General features: G+C 31.7%; 1 protein-coding gene and 1 pseudogene across 1 annotated transcript; both read right to left on the bottom strand.

The window, feature by feature from the left end:
• Window positions 1–8,583: 8,583 nt before the first annotated feature.
• Window positions 8,584–13,023, bottom strand: LOC111366730 (probable serine/threonine-protein kinase abkC). The gene is made up of 6 exons (XM_022987429.1): window positions 12,857–13,023; window positions 12,351–12,582; window positions 11,555–12,181; window positions 9,920–10,189; window positions 9,613–9,768; window positions 8,584–8,969 (listed from the first exon to the last, which is right to left on the bottom strand). The coding sequence occupies exons 1-6, from the start codon at window positions 13,021–13,023 to the stop codon at window positions 8,850–8,852; spliced, it is 1,572 nt and encodes a 523-aa protein (XP_022843197.1). The 3' UTR covers window positions 8,584–8,849.
• Window positions 13,024–13,213: 190 nt separating this feature from the next.
• Window positions 13,214–21,684, bottom strand: part of LOC111366729 — a 10,852-nt pseudogene continuing 2,381 nt past the window's right edge.

The raw sequence follows: 21,684 nt of genomic DNA, 5'->3' as shown, positions 1-21,684 counted from the left end.
ATTTCACCATTTTTGAGAGTTCACGGTCACAAATTTCATTTGGATTTTTTGCAAAGGGAATTCAACTTATATTTCGTGTGGCTATATTTGGAGCATGACTCTACACCATTTGTAGAGATCTAGAGTAAAATCTTAAGTAAACTTATTAATAAAGTAATTTAAAACTTGAGTAAGAGTCGAACACAAGGAGAATATGACCCTTCCGTCTGAAGAAGTAAAATTCAGGGAAAAAGGGGGGATATATTAGAGTTTGTGAATGAGTGTTGTATAGTGATCCTTTATCAAGAAATAGTAAAGGGCAGGCTTGAAATGATAATAAGTGGAGTAAGAAGAAACATTTGAAATGATAATATAAGTGCATGCAGATAGCAGCATCATTATTATTTCTGAGTGAAAGACAATACAATATAGTGGGCCTATTCTATTTGCAGGACACATACTGTAAGCAAATACATCCCATTCTTGGTTTGTGGGCATGCAGGGTGAGAGACTCACCTACTACGAAGTAGAGATTTGAACAAGTCGAGTCGAGATGGTTCGCGAGTCGAAACTTAGGGCTCAAACTTAACTTGAGTTAAAATGATTTCAAGCTTTTTTTATTCGAGCCGAACTAAGCTTTTACTCGATCAAAAAATTTAGGTTCGCCCTAAACTTTTGGCTCGAACCTTATTGGGCTGAGCAAACTCTTTTTTCATAATAAGACATAGGCATCAGCTGATGCCTGTAAGAAGGTCTTCAATTTATTTATTTTAATTCATGGGCTAAAAACTCGAGCTGGCTCCTCAAAATGGGGCTCTGACTTGGACTTTTTCAGGCCGAGCCACAGGTAACCCTACCCGACGAGCCGAATTAACACCCTACACTACACTTATACAATAGAATAATATTAAGCTCCTATTTGGTTCAACTTAAAAAAGCGTATTAAAATATAATTTAAAGTTGATATTAATTTATTATAACCATATATTTTATGATATCTATAACTTTTTAAACATATGTTACATAAATTTTGAAAAGAACCGATGGAATGTGAGGCTAAAAAACTGATAAAAATTGTGAATCTCATGAAATGTGTAACTAAAGTTGAATTTGAAGAAAAATAAATTATACAAACTGTGGACCAAATATGGACTATTAAATACATCTAGTTCATACATAACTCTTTGCATGTTTAGCATGTTATACTAATTTTTATTTGAACTCGAAATTGACAAATTTAATGCATTTTTTAAATTTTTAACTATGTTGAGTTCTATTCAATTTACGATATTAAACGAAAGATGGTATACATTATACACCACCACCAAAAATTGGGCACCACCACAACAATGATTCAACCATCACGCACTTATTTTCATCAACAAAATCACTGAAATTCAGCATTGAAAGGAGCATATTTTGACTTTGAGGAGACATCGATTTCAACTTCTTTGAGGAAACTCAAGTCTTCCTTGTCATTGGCGGCGGCGGCGGTGGTGGTGGTGGAGATGGAGAAGGTGGGGGTGGAGAGAGGAGAGAAGCAAGAGTGAGGTGGAGAATGAATCGGTTCAACATTTTCTGGAGTAGTGAGTTTGACTTGAATCGGAGTTTGTGGTGGTTTTTAGGGATGGATATGGTGGAAGCAGCTGGTATGGTGATTGTGGTGGGTACAATTACATATTTTAATTTTCGAGATTTGAGTGGTGAGTTTGCCTTGGATCAATGGAGTGGTTTTTGGACTTGATATGGTAGAAGTGTGGTGATGTTGATGGTAACGAGATGGTTGTCAGTTTGAATATGGATTGTAATTTTCAAAATTTTGATTTCTTGTGGTCGTTTGTTAGTTTGGGGAGATTTTTTGTACAACTTTGCTATGCCAACAGAAAGCGTTTGATACTCTTTCTGATATTACACACAGAATAGGGGGAAGGAAAGCATTTTTTATTGACGTAGGTCCCATGCGCCATGTGAGTGTTGATCAGGGTTCTGCTAACCCTTTTTTGTCAACTCAGCTTAATTATTTTTTACAGGAGGTGGAAGCGGGAATACAAATGCAATGATTTGAAAAGGTGGTGGTGGCCGGTGGAAATGATAGTGAATGGTTTCTGTAAAATAGTGTAGTGTGTCAAAAACAATCATTGTAACTTATTAAATGTAGAAAATTACATGTAAAAAAAATTTACAAAACGATAAGATATATAAAATTACATAAACTGTAATAAAAAAATATCAAATTTGAAGCCACGCTTGTTTTCTCGAATATTTTCTAATTCACCTGATCTTATTACTTTCCTAAACCTAAGCTAGATACAATTGGTGAATCCTATGTGGTGAACCCAATTTCAGCATAGCCCATAAGTGGTACTTCAAGACAAATTGCTTTTTTATAAATATATTTTTAAGATTATTTACAATATAAATTAGAAAATTATTTTCGAAGAATCGAAACAGTTATTCTGTTCAATCTTAGATATTCTCAATTCATTAGAACTTCAGCCCTATAAAAATTAAAAAGAGAACTCTTCCATGATCAATATCCATCATAGTCGAAATGTGGCCATACGTTTATGAGTTTGTAAAGTGGAGGCCCGATTAGTATGGCCCTTATATAGCATATTTGGGTCACAGAATTACTCTCCAATCATCGAGAGAAGTCAGAAGAGAAAAAAATCATAAGGTGCATAGTTTATAGCAATTCAAAAGTGAGATGTATAATCTAAAAATTCAAAATTCAGGTATATATATAATTAATTAAATATAATAAAATCACAATTACAAAATTAATAGTCACAGATACATACTTATGTCACAACTTTTTTACTGATCACATATTGTCAAATTAATTGGTCACGAATTATTTCGATGTCACAAATTAAAAATTTTGTAAGTCATAGATTATTTCGAAGTCACAAATCAAAAATTTTATAGATCACAGTTTATTTCATTGGTCATAAATCAAAAAAATTACAAGTCACGATTTACAATCGATCAGGTATTTTCAAATTTGTTGGTCACAAATTATTAAATTTTAATGTCACAGTTTAATACTTGGGAGCATATAACTAATTGGTTCACCGCCACCACAACAACCACCACCATCGCCACCGCCACTTGTGACTTCCATCGCCAGCACAACAACCACCACACCACTACCACCACCATCATCATCCCCCACCATCACCATCCACCACCATCACCATCCACCACCACAACCGTCAACATCTCTACTTGTACCTCCAACAAATTGCCGCCAGATCCACCATCATCGCTAGATCCAAAAACTCATAAAATCTCCAAAATGCAGATCGATCAGATCCAAAAGCCCAAACCCCTCCCCCTAAAATCCAAATTAATCCAATACACCACCGCCACCACTGTCACACTACCACACAATTGTTGTCGTCCACAGATCCGCCTCCGCCACAACAACCACTGCCAACAACAACAAAAACAATCACCTCTACACAACCGCCGCTTGTACCACACAACCTTTGCCTTTACATCAGATAACCACCCACAAATTAGAATATCTACACCACCACAGCTTTATCAAACAATGAAACCCCAAACCGTCGCTTGTACAGTAGATAACTACCCACTGATCAGAATACCTACACCACCACCGCCTTAACAATCACTGAAATCCCATACATGGGCTAACCTACTGGCTTCAACTCGGAATCATGAACTGGTATTGCTTGAGATAGGCATATTGGATAGAAGAAACCCCGCATCCACATTGTCACCATACCCAAAACAACATCCAGCATGGAAAGAAGCATTCACAACGTCGTCGTTGCGACGACGACTGGAGCGCGGAGTCACGCCCAGCGCCACCATTGTAGTAGTGTTGATGCTCTGCATTCGGAATAGCTCGTCGGAGATCAACTCATGGTGGTGTATCGATCATCGAAGCTTTAAGTTGGCACTCTATCGTTCGACTATTGACAGAGAGCATAAAGATGGCAAAGGAGAGAGCGAAGAGAGATAGAGAGAGATTTAGGTTTTGCACCTGATTTTTGAATAATAATCTTTTAAGACCCGCTATTGTGTAATTTCCACAAGTCAAAATGCATCCGTTATGGAGTTTTAAGGTTTCCGAAGTCTTGGGAACATCGACACAAATAGAATAAGAATTAGACATCTTATAAGCAGTATTCTTTTAAAAACTTTTAGACGTTCACTTGTACTTTTTAGAGAGAGAGAGAGAGAACATTATTTTTTGATCGAGTGTTGGAATGAAATGAATTCATTTGAAAAAGTTTCATCCTCTACCTTCAAGTCTTGAAATTATGTATTTTAAAATACAGTATTTCGCTTTAAATTACCAGCATTATGAAGTTTTTATTTTGCCACCTCTCCTTAACTCTTTCTGTCATTTGACAAAATATATAAATAACTTATTATTTGTCAAACATCATTTTAAATTATACATTTCAATGGACGCACAAGATTATTTACTTATTCACAACTCATTTATATCAATTTATAAATGAATCTGTTTATAAATTATTCCCAAATGGAGACTAAAATGTCAATGCTCTTTACTCCATGATCATATTAATTAAATTTTTATGAATATTCTATGTTATTATTGATCTTAGGTCTTAGGTCGTGAAATTTTTTTATTGGAAAAAAAACATAAGTCAAATATTAAGCCCTTGTTTGAGCCCCATTTTGAGAGAAAAATGAATTTTTGAATAGTGTATTGATAGAAAATGTGTTGTTAAAAAAAGGTTTTAGATTTGCGTGTTATATTATTTTATTGAAAAATGTGTGGTTGAAATAATGTCAAAACACTATTGAAAAATACATTTTTCCTAAAGAATGAGGCTCAAACAAGGGCAAAGTATGCACCAAATTAATTTTCATCCAATAAGTTTAAAAATACAAAAGTCAGGCTTTAATTCTAAAAAATAATATTCTCAAATTAAATTAATCTACTCACACCCACCACACCAAACAATTGTTCTCCACTAGGGATGATAGTGGTGCTGCCCTACCTCGCCTCGTCCAAAGCTCGTCCCACCTTAGATGAGGTGGGGCAGGACGCAATGTGGGGGATAGGGCGGCAGCTTGCCCCATTTATTTATTTTTATTTATTTATTTATTTTTACATTTTCAAAATTTCAAGTTATACTATTATGAGAGAATAAAATATAAATTCTTTTAATTTAATCAAAAGAGTTTGATAGTTGGTACGTGTTCAAAAATCCTAATTTTTCGCGCATTTCTTGGAAGTTTTGAACTTGGCCAGATTGCTTGGCATTGATCTTGCAACAATCAAGGGCTTGGTTCAAAAATTTTCATGAATCTTTTAATAATAAATTTTAGAAAGTCTATTAAATGGGTTGACATTATTTTATGAATCTTTTAATAAATTTTCATAATTTTTTATTTTTTTCTCTTCACGGGATGGGTTCGGGGCGGCCCCACCCCGCCAACCTGTTCGGGGCAGGTTTTTTTACCCCATTTGGGGTGGGGCTTTATCGGGGCGGGGCGGGGATCACTATTCTCCACCCCACACCCACCCTTGTGCACCCGCTCGTGGCCATCCTTTCTTACAACTATTGGCATCTGCCCGTCGACGACTTCGTTAGCGGCGAACTGATCAGCACTCAATGGAGAATAAACATCACCCACTCAGCTAGTAGAGATAGAGGGAAAAACATAGCCACTAATAATCACCAACTGATCATATTCTTCATCCGCGACTCAATAGTGCTGGTATAATTTAAAACAATCTTTTGAAAAACAATCCCTAGTGTAATTCGCAAAGTGCTTATGGGAGCAAAATAACTTCAATTTTCATTGTCAAAATCTGGTCAATTGAATTTATCACTAGTTAGGATAACTGAATTCCGAGAAATCAACGGCATGACGAAATCTTTTGGATTTATGACGTGTGACCTAAGCATTTTAACATATGGCTTGTAACCAAATCAAAAGGGTTGTGACCAAATCTCTTGGATTTGTGATATATGACCAGAGCCAATGGTCTACCTGTGACATGTGACCTATGTACTTAACATGTGACCTATGATCCGATTTAATGGCATGTGAAGTAATCTCTTGGGTCTGTAACCAAATCTTTTGAATCCGTAACCTATGCATTTTGACATGCACCCTGTTATATGTGACAATGACATAATCCAATGATAGGTGACCAAATCTCTTGAATCTGTGAGCTAATTCAATGACCTATGACCAAATCTATTGAATAGGTGACCTGCGGCCCGTGTAGTTTGACAAGTCACAGATTTAAAAGATTTGATCATAGAAATTCTATCGACTGGGAATGTAAACCCACCATCCAAAACTCCAACTACGGTCGAAACTCAATCGGTTAGCCAGACCACCACCATTACCCCTCTCTCGAAAATGCTCCCTATTGCTGAAACTCTAACGGCTGAGAAGGCAACCGACCCTACCACCAACACAATCTCCATAATTCAACCTACTATTCAAACTTAAACGGATGGGCAGGCAACCAATTATGTAGTATTTTCATCATTATGATTGAGATAAGATGGATTAAAATTAACTAAATTAATAAGGAGATAATAGTAAAAATTAAATAAGGTGATATTTCTGATTTTATGTTTGTATATAATTTCTAAAAATGAATATCGATTTTTTTAATATTTAAATTTGTCTGATAAAATTATTCAATATTAGAAATTTAAATTAGGAAAAATACATATTTTTATTGGAAAAAAGAAACCAAACATATTTTCTTAAAAATCATATAATTCCTCTATATCCTTTCACCCTCCTTGAGCACTATCACATCAAGAAAAGTTTGTTTTTATTTTAAAACTATAATTGACTTGGTGCAAAATTTACATTTCATCCGTTCTTTTCTTATTTTCATAGTTTTCAAATGATTTTAGGTTTGTGAATCCGATAACTAGAGTAATGTTTACCCTTTTCAAGGCTGGGCCTAAGCCAAAGCCAAATAAGCAATGGCTTAGGGCCTCACATCTAATTAACGGGGGCCTCCAAATGAAAACCATGGTAAAAGCTAAATTAAATTAGTATAAAATTAAAAGAGGGATTAATTAAAATTTTATTTAACAATATAGATGATTAATTACGAGCTATCAAACAAATCTAATATTATTATGGTAATATGATTTAATTTGAAAAGCAATATTACACATTCAGTAGTTTACTTTAATAAATTATAACTTAAATTTGACTTGTCCAAACTAAATTTTTCATGAGTCAATAATCTCCATAATACGATTTATCAAAAATAACCTGAATTTGCTACTTTATCTTTTGAATCATCCCAAGTTTTTGTTTAAGATGTAAATATATTTATTTAAATATTTTTACACACGTAAAAATTTTTTACGTTCAAAGGTCTCATAATAATGAATCGTCTAGGGCCTCAAAATTCTAAGGACCGACCTTGACCCTTTTCTGAACATGTAATCATATTTTCTGGTTTGATTGCATCAGATCAAGTCTTAGAATTGCATCCGACCTTTGAGAAATTGTGTTGATTACATCTATTTGATCAAATCGGTTCTATCAAACTATTGTCAAAGAACTGACCTTATTTATGCAATAATAGATTTTAAACTCTCTTGAAAGCCTATCACATCACATCTCGTAGGATCAAGTTGATTAAATCGTTAGCTCTAAGGATCATGCTACTTGTACATTGTCTTTTACATCATTTTTGACATTATTTCACGTGGCGATATATGATTGGACAATTTTTTGAACTCAACACACTTTTTCGCCAAATATATTTTGGATTTGTAAAGGATGACAAACTCTATGTAATCTATAGAATGTACAAGAAGCAATAATCACGCTAAACGCTAATTGAAAGTCGTCGATTTTGATCTAAAACCCCATTTGGTACCCCCTTTTTGTCAAAATGCATTTTTCTCTCTCTTTATTTCAACCACACATTCTTTATTAAAAAATATTATACGTAAATAAAAAAAATTTCCTTATTTTTCAACCATACATTTTCCATTAGGCAAAGGAAACGACGTTATTCTGAAAAATCGTCGGTGGTATATGCATCTTCTTGTTGATTGAACCGGAAATGACTGAAAGTAAGTGCTGTAGAGAAATCGACCGGCCGGTTTCTGTCTCCTCCTCTCCTTAATAAACTTTAAAGAGACTTCAATGTGATAATGTGTTGTAATTTATAGGTAGACTTTACAGCTGGAATGACATTGATACATCGTGTAATAGTTTTATCTGATCACGTGATAATGATAATGATGTTTTTAAGAATTGGATAGAAAATACTTCTCTATGATTATTATTGTTTCATTTTTTTATTTAAAGCCCAACTCTTGAAAAGTCAAAAACTACCTCTAAATTAAGAAGCTTTTTAAGAAGATATTTGAATAATTTTTTAAAAGTATTTCGTCTTACTATGAAACTCTCTTACAAAAAGAAGTAAAAATCCTACTAAACGGACCCTTAGTTGAACTGGGTCGAGTATCTCAACATAAAAGAAAAATTACATTTAAATTAATGAGCTAAAATTTCAACTGTAGTAAATAAAACCTACGGAAAGGCTAAAATTGCCCACCATCAGAAAACCTTAAAATTAATATACAAGGAATAAAATTAGAAACAAATTGATCAATTCTATTAAGGATATTCTCTTAAAAAATCAAAGCAGCATAGGCTTTCACAGTGTCTGCATCATGCGTTGTGAATCAGTTCTCTAAACATACAAAAATACTAGAAACATAAACGATTTCCGTACAAAATTGTGACAAGGCAACGCTTGTGAAGCAAAAACAAAAATCTTGCAACAAATTATAAATTCCACTGAACTATGTATATTTTGATCTGTTCTAGACAAGCAAAAATGTTATGCAGACTCTTCTTCACGGGGCCATGAGTCGTTCAATCGTATACGAAAGCGACTCTGCCCAATCAGCTTTAAAGAGCAGTGATTTTAGTGTATGCATTACGTTGTAATCTGGATCAAGCTTCCGCTGCCAACCCTACAAATAAAAGCAATTAAAAAAGGAAGAATTACTACAATCCCACAACAGAATTTGTTTATTCTTCAAATAGAGAGAGGTTATGTTATGCATAAAATCAGGACATAGTAGCTCCTTCAACATATAGACAAAAGGTGATGAAGCAGCAAGATAGAACAGGCATTAAATTTGCGAAGGATTAAGGTCATTAAGCTCTAATCCCAAATTCGAAAGCAATGATAGAAAAAAGGAAATCAGAAACACGAAAAGCGCGCACAGAGGTTTGAATGGTTTACTCTCAATGCGCGAGTGTAGTGTATCACTATATTGAAGAAGTGTACAGATCCCACGCGTCTCGTCACAAAAATGACTATCCTCTAAAATCCTTAATATAAATGTATGGTAAGAATATTATGTAACTTAATATATGTATGGACTACATAATATAACCTGTGATCCACATTCAAGAAATAAGTAAACAGCATGATCAGGCACTACATATCCAACATAATTCCTAATGTTCTCTCCAATAAAAGGATGAAATGTGAAAATACTATTGGCTGTGTTCAAGAACTAACCTCGTGACTGAACAAAAAAATTTCTTTCCATGAATATTGTGAATCAAATATGTACCACAATTACTAAAATTTTATGAAAAGACTACCTCAAGAACCAGAACTGTCACCATCACTGTGCAAACATTGCCATCAATGTTAACTTTATGATGCCTAACTTGCTCAAGTAATTGCTGCACGCACTCAGCAGGATGGACCAAATCACCTTCTGCAGTCCCCCAAAAATCAAATGACTCCTTCACTTCCTGTTAAAGCAAAGAAATCAATGAAAACCACAAAATTTGTCAAAGACCATAGTGAAATTGCAAGGCAGAAATGACTCCTATACTCGACTCCAACTGCATCTTTTACAATCTTTATCTATTTCAAAAATAAGTGGTTGTGGATGAAATTCACCCGAATGAAGGCCTCTGGCTTTGGGCAGCTCTGTTTCTTTGACAATTTTAGTGTGCACTCTGCTGCAGTTTGGCCATCTCTACAGGCAACAGCCTTCAAGAAGTCTACTAAATTCATCCTATCATTCTTAGAAAGTTCAGCAATCATGCCTACATCAAGGAATACGACCTGAGGCTTAGATTTGAAGAGCTGCCTACGAGAATGCATGCTCTGGGATCCACGAACAAGGATATTTCCAGGATGCATGTCAGCATGAATAAAATTGTCTACCTGCCAAGGAAAAGAATAAAAACATCTCAGAAAACAGGCCAATCCATAGATTTTCATAGGTATATCGTTATCTCATTCTAGCAGAGGTATTCAGTTTAACTTATTGGTCAAACAGTACGAGTATGAGGCAGTAGTGACTCCTAAAATGCTAACTACTTAATGCAAAAGCATTGGAAATGATCTCCACGTAGCATTAGCAAGTAAGCAAAGCCAAGATTGAGCATTAAGCATTTTGTTCACATAAGTTAAATGCTTAACCCCTAATAATATCTTCATCATTGTTACAGCATAACACGACCTAAATTGTCAAGCAGATGCAAATCAGTTATTCTCCATCAGAAGAATATCTAATCTATTTGTATGCTCAAAGTTATGAATCTACATAATAACCCCCCAACCTGCCCCCCCCCCCCCCCTCCAAAAAAAAAAAATAATAAATAAAATTGAAATGGCAAATTATGAACTGCGTATCACTGTATATATACCAAACACATACTGTGAAATCACTGAAATGAAACTACTCTGCTAAATGAAGAAACCCAGGCAGCTGCTCATTCCCCCCCAACCCGCCCCCCCCCCCCCAAAAAAAAAAAGAAAATAAAAAAATAAAATTGAAATGGCAAATTATGAACTGCGTATCACTGTATATATACCAAACACATACTGTGAAATCACTGAAATGAAACTACTCTGCTAAATGAAGAAACCCAGGCAGCTGCTCATTTCAACTGAATTGTTGAGTGCAGTAACATCTAAAAAGGCTCAATTGGGTCCTAAGACATTTAACCTCTATAAGGTTGGATTAATCCTCAACTCAAATCAATAAAATAATTCAAAAAGAATATAAAGATACAGATATATGTTTCAATTCCTGTAAACCATCTTGAAAAGCCATAATAAAACAATTTAACAAACAGAAAATAGATCGATAAAATGCAAATAATAAATTGTCAAATTAGTAAACCACATAACAAAATTGATAAAATCCATTATTATTGCCTGTATTAAGTCAAGATGTAAGCCTTGATAAACGGAACTCAAGGTGTGAGCTTCAAAGTGCTTAAAGACAGCTTCAAGAGAGGACCAGAAGGCATAGCCTTGGGAGCTTTTCAAATGCCATGAGAAATGTTAACAGGATGGTGCAAAAAAAATGGGCCGCAGCTAATTCACATTGTTATAATCAGTGAAGCTGCATTAGCAATTTTCATCACATGGAAAAATCAAAATCACTTCTAGAATAATTCACCACATAAAGAAGTACAAGGAAATAGTTGTAATTATTATTACCAACTCACAGGGCATAAGAAACATGAAAGGCATTGAAAAAAAAAAAGAAAAAAGGAAAAAAGAAGATTAATATGTTACCAGGAGCATCTTCAGCAGTGCATTGGTTCCAATGTGTGCAAGAGCACTTTTGATTTTTTCATTTCCACGGAGTTCATCAACATAATGAGAAACGCTTTCACCATGCTCAAAAGTTTCTACCAACACGGCAGGATGTACTAGCGGGTATAAAGGCTTTGGGAAAGAAACGTTCTTCGATCTGCGAAAATGATATTTGAAGTGGCTCAAATGGGCAGCTTCTCGTGCAAGATCAACTTGAGACATCACAAAAACCGAAAACTGCTGGACACTCTCATCCAATCTTAACCATTTCAGTGTAGGAATGCAATTTGAAATTTTTGCTACAATATTAATTATCTCAAAATCCCTTTTTATTGAGTCGCCAACTCCTGGATGTCTCACCTTCACCGCAACAAGCATAGGTTTGATCTGACAGCCATGGTATCGAGACCGCAAAGAAGCTCGATGCACTTGAGCGATGCTCCCAGAGGCCACAAATATAATGCTCTCAGCAACAAAGAAATCCCTTCCAACATGGAAAGAATCAATGAGGTCAAGAAAACATGCCCATCCTGAGCACTCGCGTACAAATAATTCCTCGGCTGGAAGATATCTATGTCTGACACCGCTTGCGCCCAAGCTACATTGCTTCCACAGGTTAAGGCAAATATACCAGGAATGACAACATAAGAACGGCAAAGCGCCAAGCTAACAGCTTGTGCAATCCTACTTATGGGCAACAAAGATCTCCCACTGTGTAAAGCCCAATGTAACAACCTCTTCCACGTAACTTGGGTATGATGTGCTAAAGTATTACTTGCAGGTGCGGAAGAAAAATGCTTGAAGTAGCTATTGCAGTTCTGGTTCCATGAATAGCAAATCCAGGAAGTCTCCTGCTAGGACTAATATATTGCAAGTACAATTTGTATTGACGAGAACATAACCCTGGTCCAACAAGTGCTTCATAGTTTGACCATTCAGCATTGTTGCTAATCTGATTTTTGCGCAAAAATTGTCCAACTCTCCTAATATTCCCAATTGTCAGAAATCTGCATTACCATGAAGAGTTGGAGAATACCCACCAACAAGAAATTTTCTTTTCAAATAAGTAACAACATATATGGTGTAGTACTCATTTGAACCCTATTCACATGTTTTCACCGAGTTGACATATTCAAACGACATTCAAAATTGATAATAGTAGCACACTTCAAACTTTAATATTTGCATTGAATCATTCAATTAGCAGTGTACAATCTTAACCAGCAAAATAGGGGAACTCTTGATTTTAGTCAGAATAAGAGTTTCCCACAATTTCAATACTCAATGCTTTTACTCGCATAACATGAAAAGAAAAAACATTTCATTTCAAGAAGTTCATCAATTATATAAGCATAATCAAAATCTGCTTCGCTTAAAACCACAGCTCTTTCAAGAAGCCCAGAGTATATAAGCATATATAAGCACAAGCATTTGCATTGATATAGCATATTAACTGAAGTAAATACTAAACTGCCTTTCAGAACAATGGTAGAAATACACCACTTTGCAGAATATGGAAAAGATTCAAAGGCAGATTTCAAACATTTTAAAAACAGCGATATTGTATAATCAAAGACATGAAAAAAATATTGAAAACATAGACATAATATTGGCAAGAAAAATCGAAAATGGAAGAATTCAATCTACAGGAGGAGTAAGGTATCGACCACGAGCATTCTCTACAGATTGCCGGAAAATAAGATTGAATCATATCGATCTTCCAATATAATATTCAGAATCTGCCACCTAAAACAATTACACCATCTGCAATCAGGTTCATTCTTCTTACAAATAGTCCGTTAATTGGTAAAGATACGAACTTTTCTTATGGGTTTATTCAAAAGAAGTTATGCAAAAGGATATAGAGATTTATTTTGCACCAGCGCCGAAGGATGGGAAAGGAAGAAAATTTGTCACTTGATTTGGCGTTCAATTTGGAAGGTTCGGAGTGTCTGATTAGTGGACCGTATGGTTTAGGAATTTCAAATTTGGGCACTCTTTGGGGCTGTAGTTGAATCTTCAAGAGTATTACAGTGTGATTTCTATTCCTATAAATCTTTGATAAATTTACTAAGGGATCGTTTGATTGTAAAGATGGAATTGAATTAAATTGAAGACAAATTTCAGAGAATTGAATTGCCTAGAATTTATTTTCTTGAGAATTGTAAATTATTATGTTTGATTGGTATAATTTTCCACATTGAAAATATTGAAATAAAAAGTGTTTTTTTGGTATTCTTTTGGCTTTGTTTTACATGAAAATTATCAAGTAAGGGGATAGAATTTACTGGGATTGGGGATGAAATTTGTTTCCATTGCCAAAAAAAAAATTCAAAAAAATCATCTATTTTTTGATGTTCTTTTGGCTTTGTTTTACATAAAAAAATTTAATTAAAGGAAAATATTTTTTTACAATACTTCTTAGAATTTACCAATTCCCAATACAAGCAAGAAAATACAATTCCATGGAAAATAAAACATAAGAAACACACAAAATTGGAAAAAATGTGGAATTCGAATTGCATTTTGTATGGAATTCGAACCAATCAAACAGACCCTAATTTCAATAAAGGGTAATTGGCACGTCGTTAACGGTGCGTGAAACGATCAATCATAGCAAATGTTATGGGACGTCAAAATAGGCATTTTCAAACTATATTTCAAAATTTTCGATAACAAGCTAACTTTAAAAATTCATCAACGATTGTACGATAGTCAAATCGATAAATGTTTTACATTCTCTCGAAACTCATTTTGAGAACTATATCGTAGAGACATCAAATGATCTAAATAGATATCGAAAATAGTTAAACGAATATTAAACGTATGTGTTAAAAAACACGCATAAGTTGTTTTTTTTAAAGAAATCAATTATTTTATTACTATTTCGAAATTTTCGATAACAAGCTAACTTTAAAAATTCGTCGACGATTGTACGATAGTCGAATCGATAAATATTTTACATTCTCTCGAAACTCATTTTGAGAACTATAACGTAGAGATATCAAATGATCTAAATAAATATCGAAAATAGTTAAACGGAGATTAAACATATGTGTTAAAAATGTGTATACGTCATTTTTTCTTTAAAAAATTAATTATTTTATTACTATTTATTCTTTTTTCGCAACAATTTTTTCAATGCATCATTTTGCTCAAAAAAAATTATGTGGCATGACGGAAATTTTTTTCTCCATGCACAGAATGAATATGTTTTTTTCATCATTTTATATATTGAATTATTACTAGAAAATTAAATTTTATCTCAAACTATTAAAAAATACTGATTAATAATAAAAAATTTGAAGAAAAAAATTAAAATGAATTCTAAATTAAAAAAAACTATTATTTATAACGTAAAACTACACAGAAAAAAATTTCTGAAATCTAAGTTTCTATTTGGAACTATTAAGAGAAAAGAATTATAAATTGAAAAAAAAATTATAATGCGAGCAACAAAAAATAAAATTCTTTTTAATTCTTTTTTCTTCAAATTTTTTACTTAAAAGTCAATTTTTGTAAAATATTTTTTTATATAAAAGTAATTTTTTTCTTATATCCCTACTATATATATCTATATAACTGTGGTTGAGCATGGAGTGGTGGGGGGTATGAAAATTATGTGTTGCAACAGTTTCTTACAGTATAATAAAATTTTTTAAAGTAAAATTTTTTTTATATATATTTTATTACTATAAAATTAAATATTATCTGAAATTATTAAAAAATAAAAATACTAATAATATAAGATAGAAAATATTTCTAAGAGGTAAAAAGTTACTTGTGAGTAAAAAAATTAAAGAGAAAGAAATTTAAAAAGAATTTTAAGTTGAAAAGAAAAATTATTTATAATGCAAATCAAAAATAAGTTTTTGTTTGGAATTATTAAGAAAAAAGAATTTTAAATTGAAAAAAAGTTTATAATGTAAACAACACAAATATTTAAAAAAAATAAAAAATGGTTAAACGGACATTAAACGTATGTGTTAAAAAAAATACGCATAAATCGTTTTTTCTTCAAAAAATCAATTATTTTATTACTATTTCGAAATTTTCAATAACAAGCTAACTTTAAAAATTCTTCAACGATTGTAAGAATCATAAATGTGTTACATTCTCTCGAAACTCATTTTGAGAACTAGATCGTAGAGATATCGAATGATCTAAATAAATATCGAAAATAGTTAAACGGACATTAAATGTATGTGTTAAAAAATGTGTATAAGTCATTTTTCTTAAAAAAAATCAATTTTTTTATTACTATTTATTATTTTTTCGCAACATTTTTCTCAATACATTATTTTGCTCAAAAAATTTATGCGGTATGACTTAATTTTTTTCAATTATTTAAAATTTCATTTTTTTCCAAGTGGGGAGCAAAAACAACGCGTTCCTTCTTGCATAGAGTGCATGGATAATTTTTTTTTTACATTATTATAGAAAAAAAAACTATATCGTCGTAGTTGGATATATCTAATAATTTCAGACAATATTTAATTTTATAGTAATATTTTTAGTAATATTGAATTTTTTAAATTAAATTAATCTAAATATTACTTTAGATTAATATATATATATATATATATATATATATATCATTGTAGTTAGTTTATATAGTATAAAGAGGTATTAGCTTTTATTTAAAAAAGAAGAAAAAAATAAGAGGACTGAGCCTCCGTGCACGGAGACCCATGGATTTTTTTTTAATTATGTTTTTGTGTTCATTTTCAGGCTCATTACGGGATATCAAACGAAGTCGAAATATTACATTCTTAATATCGTTTTGAAGTACTCGCGGTATAGTATTGCACGTCGTTAACGGTGCGTGAAACGGTCAATCATAGCAAATGTTATGCTACATCAAAGTAGGCAATTTCAAACTATATTTCGAAATTTTTGATAACAAGCTAACTTTAAAATTTCGAATCGATAAATGTTTTACATTCTATCGAAACTCATTTTGAGAACTATATCATAGAGACATCGAATGATCTAAATAGATATCAAAAATAATTAAACGGACATTAAACGTATGTGTTAAAAAATACGCCTAAGTCGTTTTTTCTTTAAAAAATCAATTATTTTATTACTATTTCGAAATTTTCGATAACAATCTAACTTTAAAAATTTATTGAAGATTGTAAATAGTCAAATTGATAAATGTTTTACATTCTCTCGAAACTCATTTTGAGAACTATATCGTAAAGACATCAAATGATCTAAATAAATATCGAAAATAGTTAAACGGAGATTAAACGTATGTGTTAACAAATACGTTTTTTTCTTAAAAAAATCAATTATTTTTTTCTTTTTAATTCTTTTCTCTTCCAAATAAAACTTAATTTTTCAGTTTTAATGAAAAAGTTATTTGTAGGTTAAAAAAATTGAAGAGAAGAATTTAAAAAAATTATATATAGTGTGGTCTTCGTGCACAAAGGATTATTCAATTTTTTTTTTTTTACTTTTCCGTTCTCCATTTTCATACGCTATGGCCACGCCTTTTCAAATCAACTCATTTGCTTATATTATTGTATTATATATATAGTGTAAGAGAGGCAATGTGAATCTATCTAACACACAGCTTTCCATACCTCCCGCCTTACTCCGTGCTGACCACTTTTATAAGTAAAAAAAAAAAAAATTCACTTTTAGTATAAAAAAAAATTTAAAAATAAACATATTAACAAAAAAATATTTCTAATATATGTAAAAATTACTTATATAAGTAAAAAAGTTAGTTTAAGATTATTTAGAAGTAAAAAAATAAAATAAAGTTATGAAAATTAAATGAAGGATATATAAATATTATTTAATTAAAATTGAAAATTTTACTTTATAAATAATTGGTTTTTCCTATCAATTTATTTAAATTTCTTTTTAATTCTTTTCTCTTTCAAATTAAATTTATTTAAAATTTTTTTTAAATTCTTTTGCCCTACCAACCTTGGAGTGACTGTTGTATCGTCCGAAAAATAGGCCTGCTGTTAGGGTTCTAATTCTTATACAAACAAGGGAGTTGGCCATCCAGTAAGTGCCACTTCAAGTTATTTTACGTGCGAATTATTTAAATGTTTGTGTATGTGGATATTCTCTTTCAATTTATAACTGCATGGGTTAGTCTCCATGCACGAAAACACTGTCTCCGTGCACGAAGGGGTAAAGAAAAAAAATTTAGTTGAAACCTCCGTGCGCAGTGCATGGAGACATTTGCCTCCATGACAAAGTTTATAATTTTTTTTTATTATAAGTAATTGTTCTTTTTATCAATTTATTTAAATTTCTTTTTTATTCTTTTCTTTTTTAAATAAAACTTAATTTTGCAATTTTAACAAAATAATATTTATATATATATTTTTAAATTTTTGTAATTTTTAAAATTATTTAAAATTTTATTTTTTTTCCAAGTGGAGAAAAAAACTACGCCCGTGCATAGAGTGCATCGATTTTATTTTTTTTTGTAGTTTTTTTTGGGCCTCCGTGCACGGACTCTTCGTTTTTTTTGTTTATATATATATATATATATATATAATCCAATTTTACTATGCATGATGTCATTTTTTATTTTTTATTTTGTTTATGTCAAACAAATGTTCTTCCCCATATCATGTCACCAGCATTAAAAAAATAATAATAATTTTAGTAAATATAAACTCCCATGAGCAAAAAAGAAAAAGAAAAAAAAACTCATCCCCGCACAATGCGGAGAGATGGCAAACCATGTGCACAGAGTTGGCAAACTCTCTGTACATTGAGAAGTAAAAAAAAAATTGTAAAAATCATTTTTATTTTCAACAAAAAAACACATTTAAAAATTAGCAATTTCATAATCACTTTTTTTTAATTCCCGAAAATACAATTATAAAAAAGAAAACAATATTGAATTACAAAAACCAATATCTGTCAAATACGGTATCTAAAGACAATATGTGCAGATACGATATGCTGTAAATACGGTATGATGCAGATACGGTATGCTGTAAATACGGTGTGCTGCATATACGGTATAATGCAAATACCACTGCAATGTCTATACTAGAAATACAATTGTGCAAATTAATATGAAATAAATCTACATTACATGGAACTTGGATTTATTTATAACAAATGTTGGTGATTAGTCTAAAGACAATATGTGCAAATACGGTATGCTATAATACTATATGTTATAGTTAAGATATAACATACTATACGTATATGTTATAATACAATGTTTAGCATAATATAATAAGAAATTATTGCTGTACAATTGCATTAAATCTAATAAAAAAATATAATTACAAGAATAAGTTTAATTTCAATATAATACAAAAAAAATTTCAAAGAAATAATCATTGCTAACAACAAAAGAATCTAGAAAAATGAAGAAGACAAAAACGAAAAAAAGTAAAATTTGTGAAAAGAAGAAAATGAAAGCATGATGCTAAAAAATTTGGCATTATTGTTTGAATGGGAAATGTTTTATTGATACACAAAAGACTTTTGCAGTCACCAGATTAAAAGCATGGATTTATTGTGTTGTTAAATTTTTTTTAAATAATCGTAATAAATCTTTTTATTACGATAATAAAATTACAATAATTTTTTTTTATAAATAGCATAAAAAAATCATTTTTATCTTCAACAAAAAACAGATTTAAAAATTAGCAATTTCATAATCACTTCTTTTTAAAAAAAAATTCCCCAAAATAAAATTATAGAAAAAAACAATATTGAATTACAAAAACCAATATCTGCCAAATACGGTATCTAAAGACAATATGAGCAAATACGGTATGCTGTAATTATGGTGTGCTGTAAATACGGTATTATGTAAATACAGTATGCTGTAAATACGGTATGATACAAATACGGTATGTTGTAAATACGGTATGCTGCACATATGGTAAATTGCAAATACGATATGCGTAAATACGGTATGTTGAATATATGATATGTAAAGTACATATACGGTATGAATGAATTCGATTTCGTCCACTACAATAAATTTCAATACCGTATATGCTGTCTACCGTATTTGCAGCTTATCGTATATGTAGCCTACCATATTTGTAGGCAACTTACCGTATATGCTATCTACCGTATTGCAGCTTACCGTATATATTGATTTTTGCACTTAAAAATACCGAGAATGCAGAACACCATACATTCACTTACCAAACCGAATGTCAGAAAAAAATTTCAGATTTTTATTTTTTCAACATAAGCATAAAATAAATATTAAAATATATGAAGGACAAAATATAAAACGCATATGAATATGCAAGTCGATTTATAATTTTATGCTTAATCTTCAATTTTTCAATATTGAATTACACAAAATTTAGAAATATAATCTTCACATTCAATTCAATCATATCAACACTATCAAAGAATACAGGCAAAATAGTTTGTATAACCTCGTATATTTCTTATTTAAGTACGAAAATACAAGCATATTTTTTCAGATAACACAAGACTGTTGCAATTATAAAAATAATTTGCAATCATTTTCTTATATCATGGAAATATTTCTAGATATTACTTCAAAAACTTTCCAAAAAACTAAAATTCATACGCTAATAAAAATATGATAAATACAAAATTCGTGCAACGTGCGTGACAGCGACTAGTACTAAAGAAAAGAAACAAAAACACAACTTAGTGAATATCCTTAAAGACGTGACCCACAAAAAAAATTTTGTCACATGACTATCACCACAAATACCAATACATTATTCATTGGAAGCAAATAGATACGTGAATCCATTCCATTTCATCATCTTCTCCTTACTAACGAAAAAGAAATGCAATTTCATGGATATCGTTAAAGCCACATCCATCAAGCAAAACATGGTCACACGACTCATCTTTCGAAAATTTCGAGGTCATTAACTGGAATCAAACAGGTCGACAATTCCATTGCTCGTCTTCTTACTAAAAAAGGAAAAAATGCTATTTGATTAATATGCTTAAAGCCGTGACCAACGGAAAGAACATTAGCAGACAACATACATCACAAGTATCCAAAAGTTGTTAATCAGAATCAAATAGGTAGGCAATTCCCTTCCTATTCTTCATACTAAAGAAAGAAAAACTTACGGAGTATCGTCAACTAAGATGTTGATGAATTTTAAAAGATTATAAATTCTAATGAATTTCGTGGATTTTAATAAATTTCCACATATTTCATAAGAATCTCATCAAATATAGCAAAATTTCAAAAGATTTGGCTCTACGTATTTTTAAGCTTGAAATCAATCCAAAACTTCTAAAATTCCTCTATTAATGAAATCTTTATAAATTCACTAATTATTAAGAATGCCTAAATTTGAAAGGATTTCAATGAATTTCCTTAAAATCTCAATTGCGGACACCTAAATTTTGAAGGATTTTTAAAATTTATCACAATCTCAATTGACCCACGGCTAAACATTATTCCACAACTTGAGCCATGAATATCTAAAAGTATGGAGTCAAATAGGTAGCGATTCCCATCCTCTTCTTCATACTAAAGAAACAAATACTCGATTTCATTAATACCCATAAAGCCATGACCTACTAGAAAAACATTATCACACGACGCACACCACAGATACCCATAAGTTGTTCATAGGAGTCAAATAGGTAGGCCACTCCTTTCTTCGCCTTCATGTAAAGCAACGGAAAAGAATTCCTAGGGATGAACCATGAGACGCAACTCACACCATGAACACGCAAAAAGGTTGTTCATCGGAGTCGAATATGTAAGCGACCCCCTTACCCTTCAGCATAATGGGAAAAAAAAAACAAATTTTTTGAATACTCTTAAAGTCATGACCCAACAGACAAAACATTATTCAACGACTCTCCAAAAATGGATATTGTGATAGTAAATATTGACATTTGAGTTCTAAATATCCATTGTCGGGCCTAGCAGGTAAACCCTTCTTCTTAAGAAGGCAAAGTGCAAGTTTCCTGCGTACACCTAAGGCTCAAGTGATGAAAGCCTTTCTCTTGTGCTTGCATGGTAAGTGTTTCCCATAATATTTAGAATAATGATGGTTGAACAAGTTCAGAAATAGGCAAAAGTGGGATAAACTGACTTGACAGCATGTGGTTGGATGTTTGTTTCTTTTTCTCTTTTTTTTTTT

Source organism: Olea europaea, chromosome 18 (genome assembly GCF_002742605.1).
Source record: "Olea europaea var. sylvestris chromosome 18, O_europaea_v1, whole genome shotgun sequence".
Lineage (NCBI taxonomy): Eukaryota > Viridiplantae > Streptophyta > Magnoliopsida > Lamiales > Oleaceae > Olea > Olea europaea.
This window is presented reverse-complemented; position numbering and strand designations above follow the sequence as displayed.

Bases quoted from the DNA above. Each gene is read 5' to 3' on its own strand.
- LOC111366730 (XM_022987429.1), bottom strand. From the start codon at position 13,023: ATGCTATATCAATGCAAATGCTTGTGCTTATATATGCTTATATACTCT. The intron at 12,583-12,856 runs GTATTGAAATTG...ATGGTAATGCAG, and splicing joins TATGCGAGTAAAAGCATTGA to ATTTCTGACAATTGGGAATA. The intron at 8,970-9,612 runs GTAGTCTTTTCA...TTTTATTTGTAG, and splicing joins TGACAGTTCTGGTTCTTGAG to GGTTGGCAGCGGAAGCTTGA.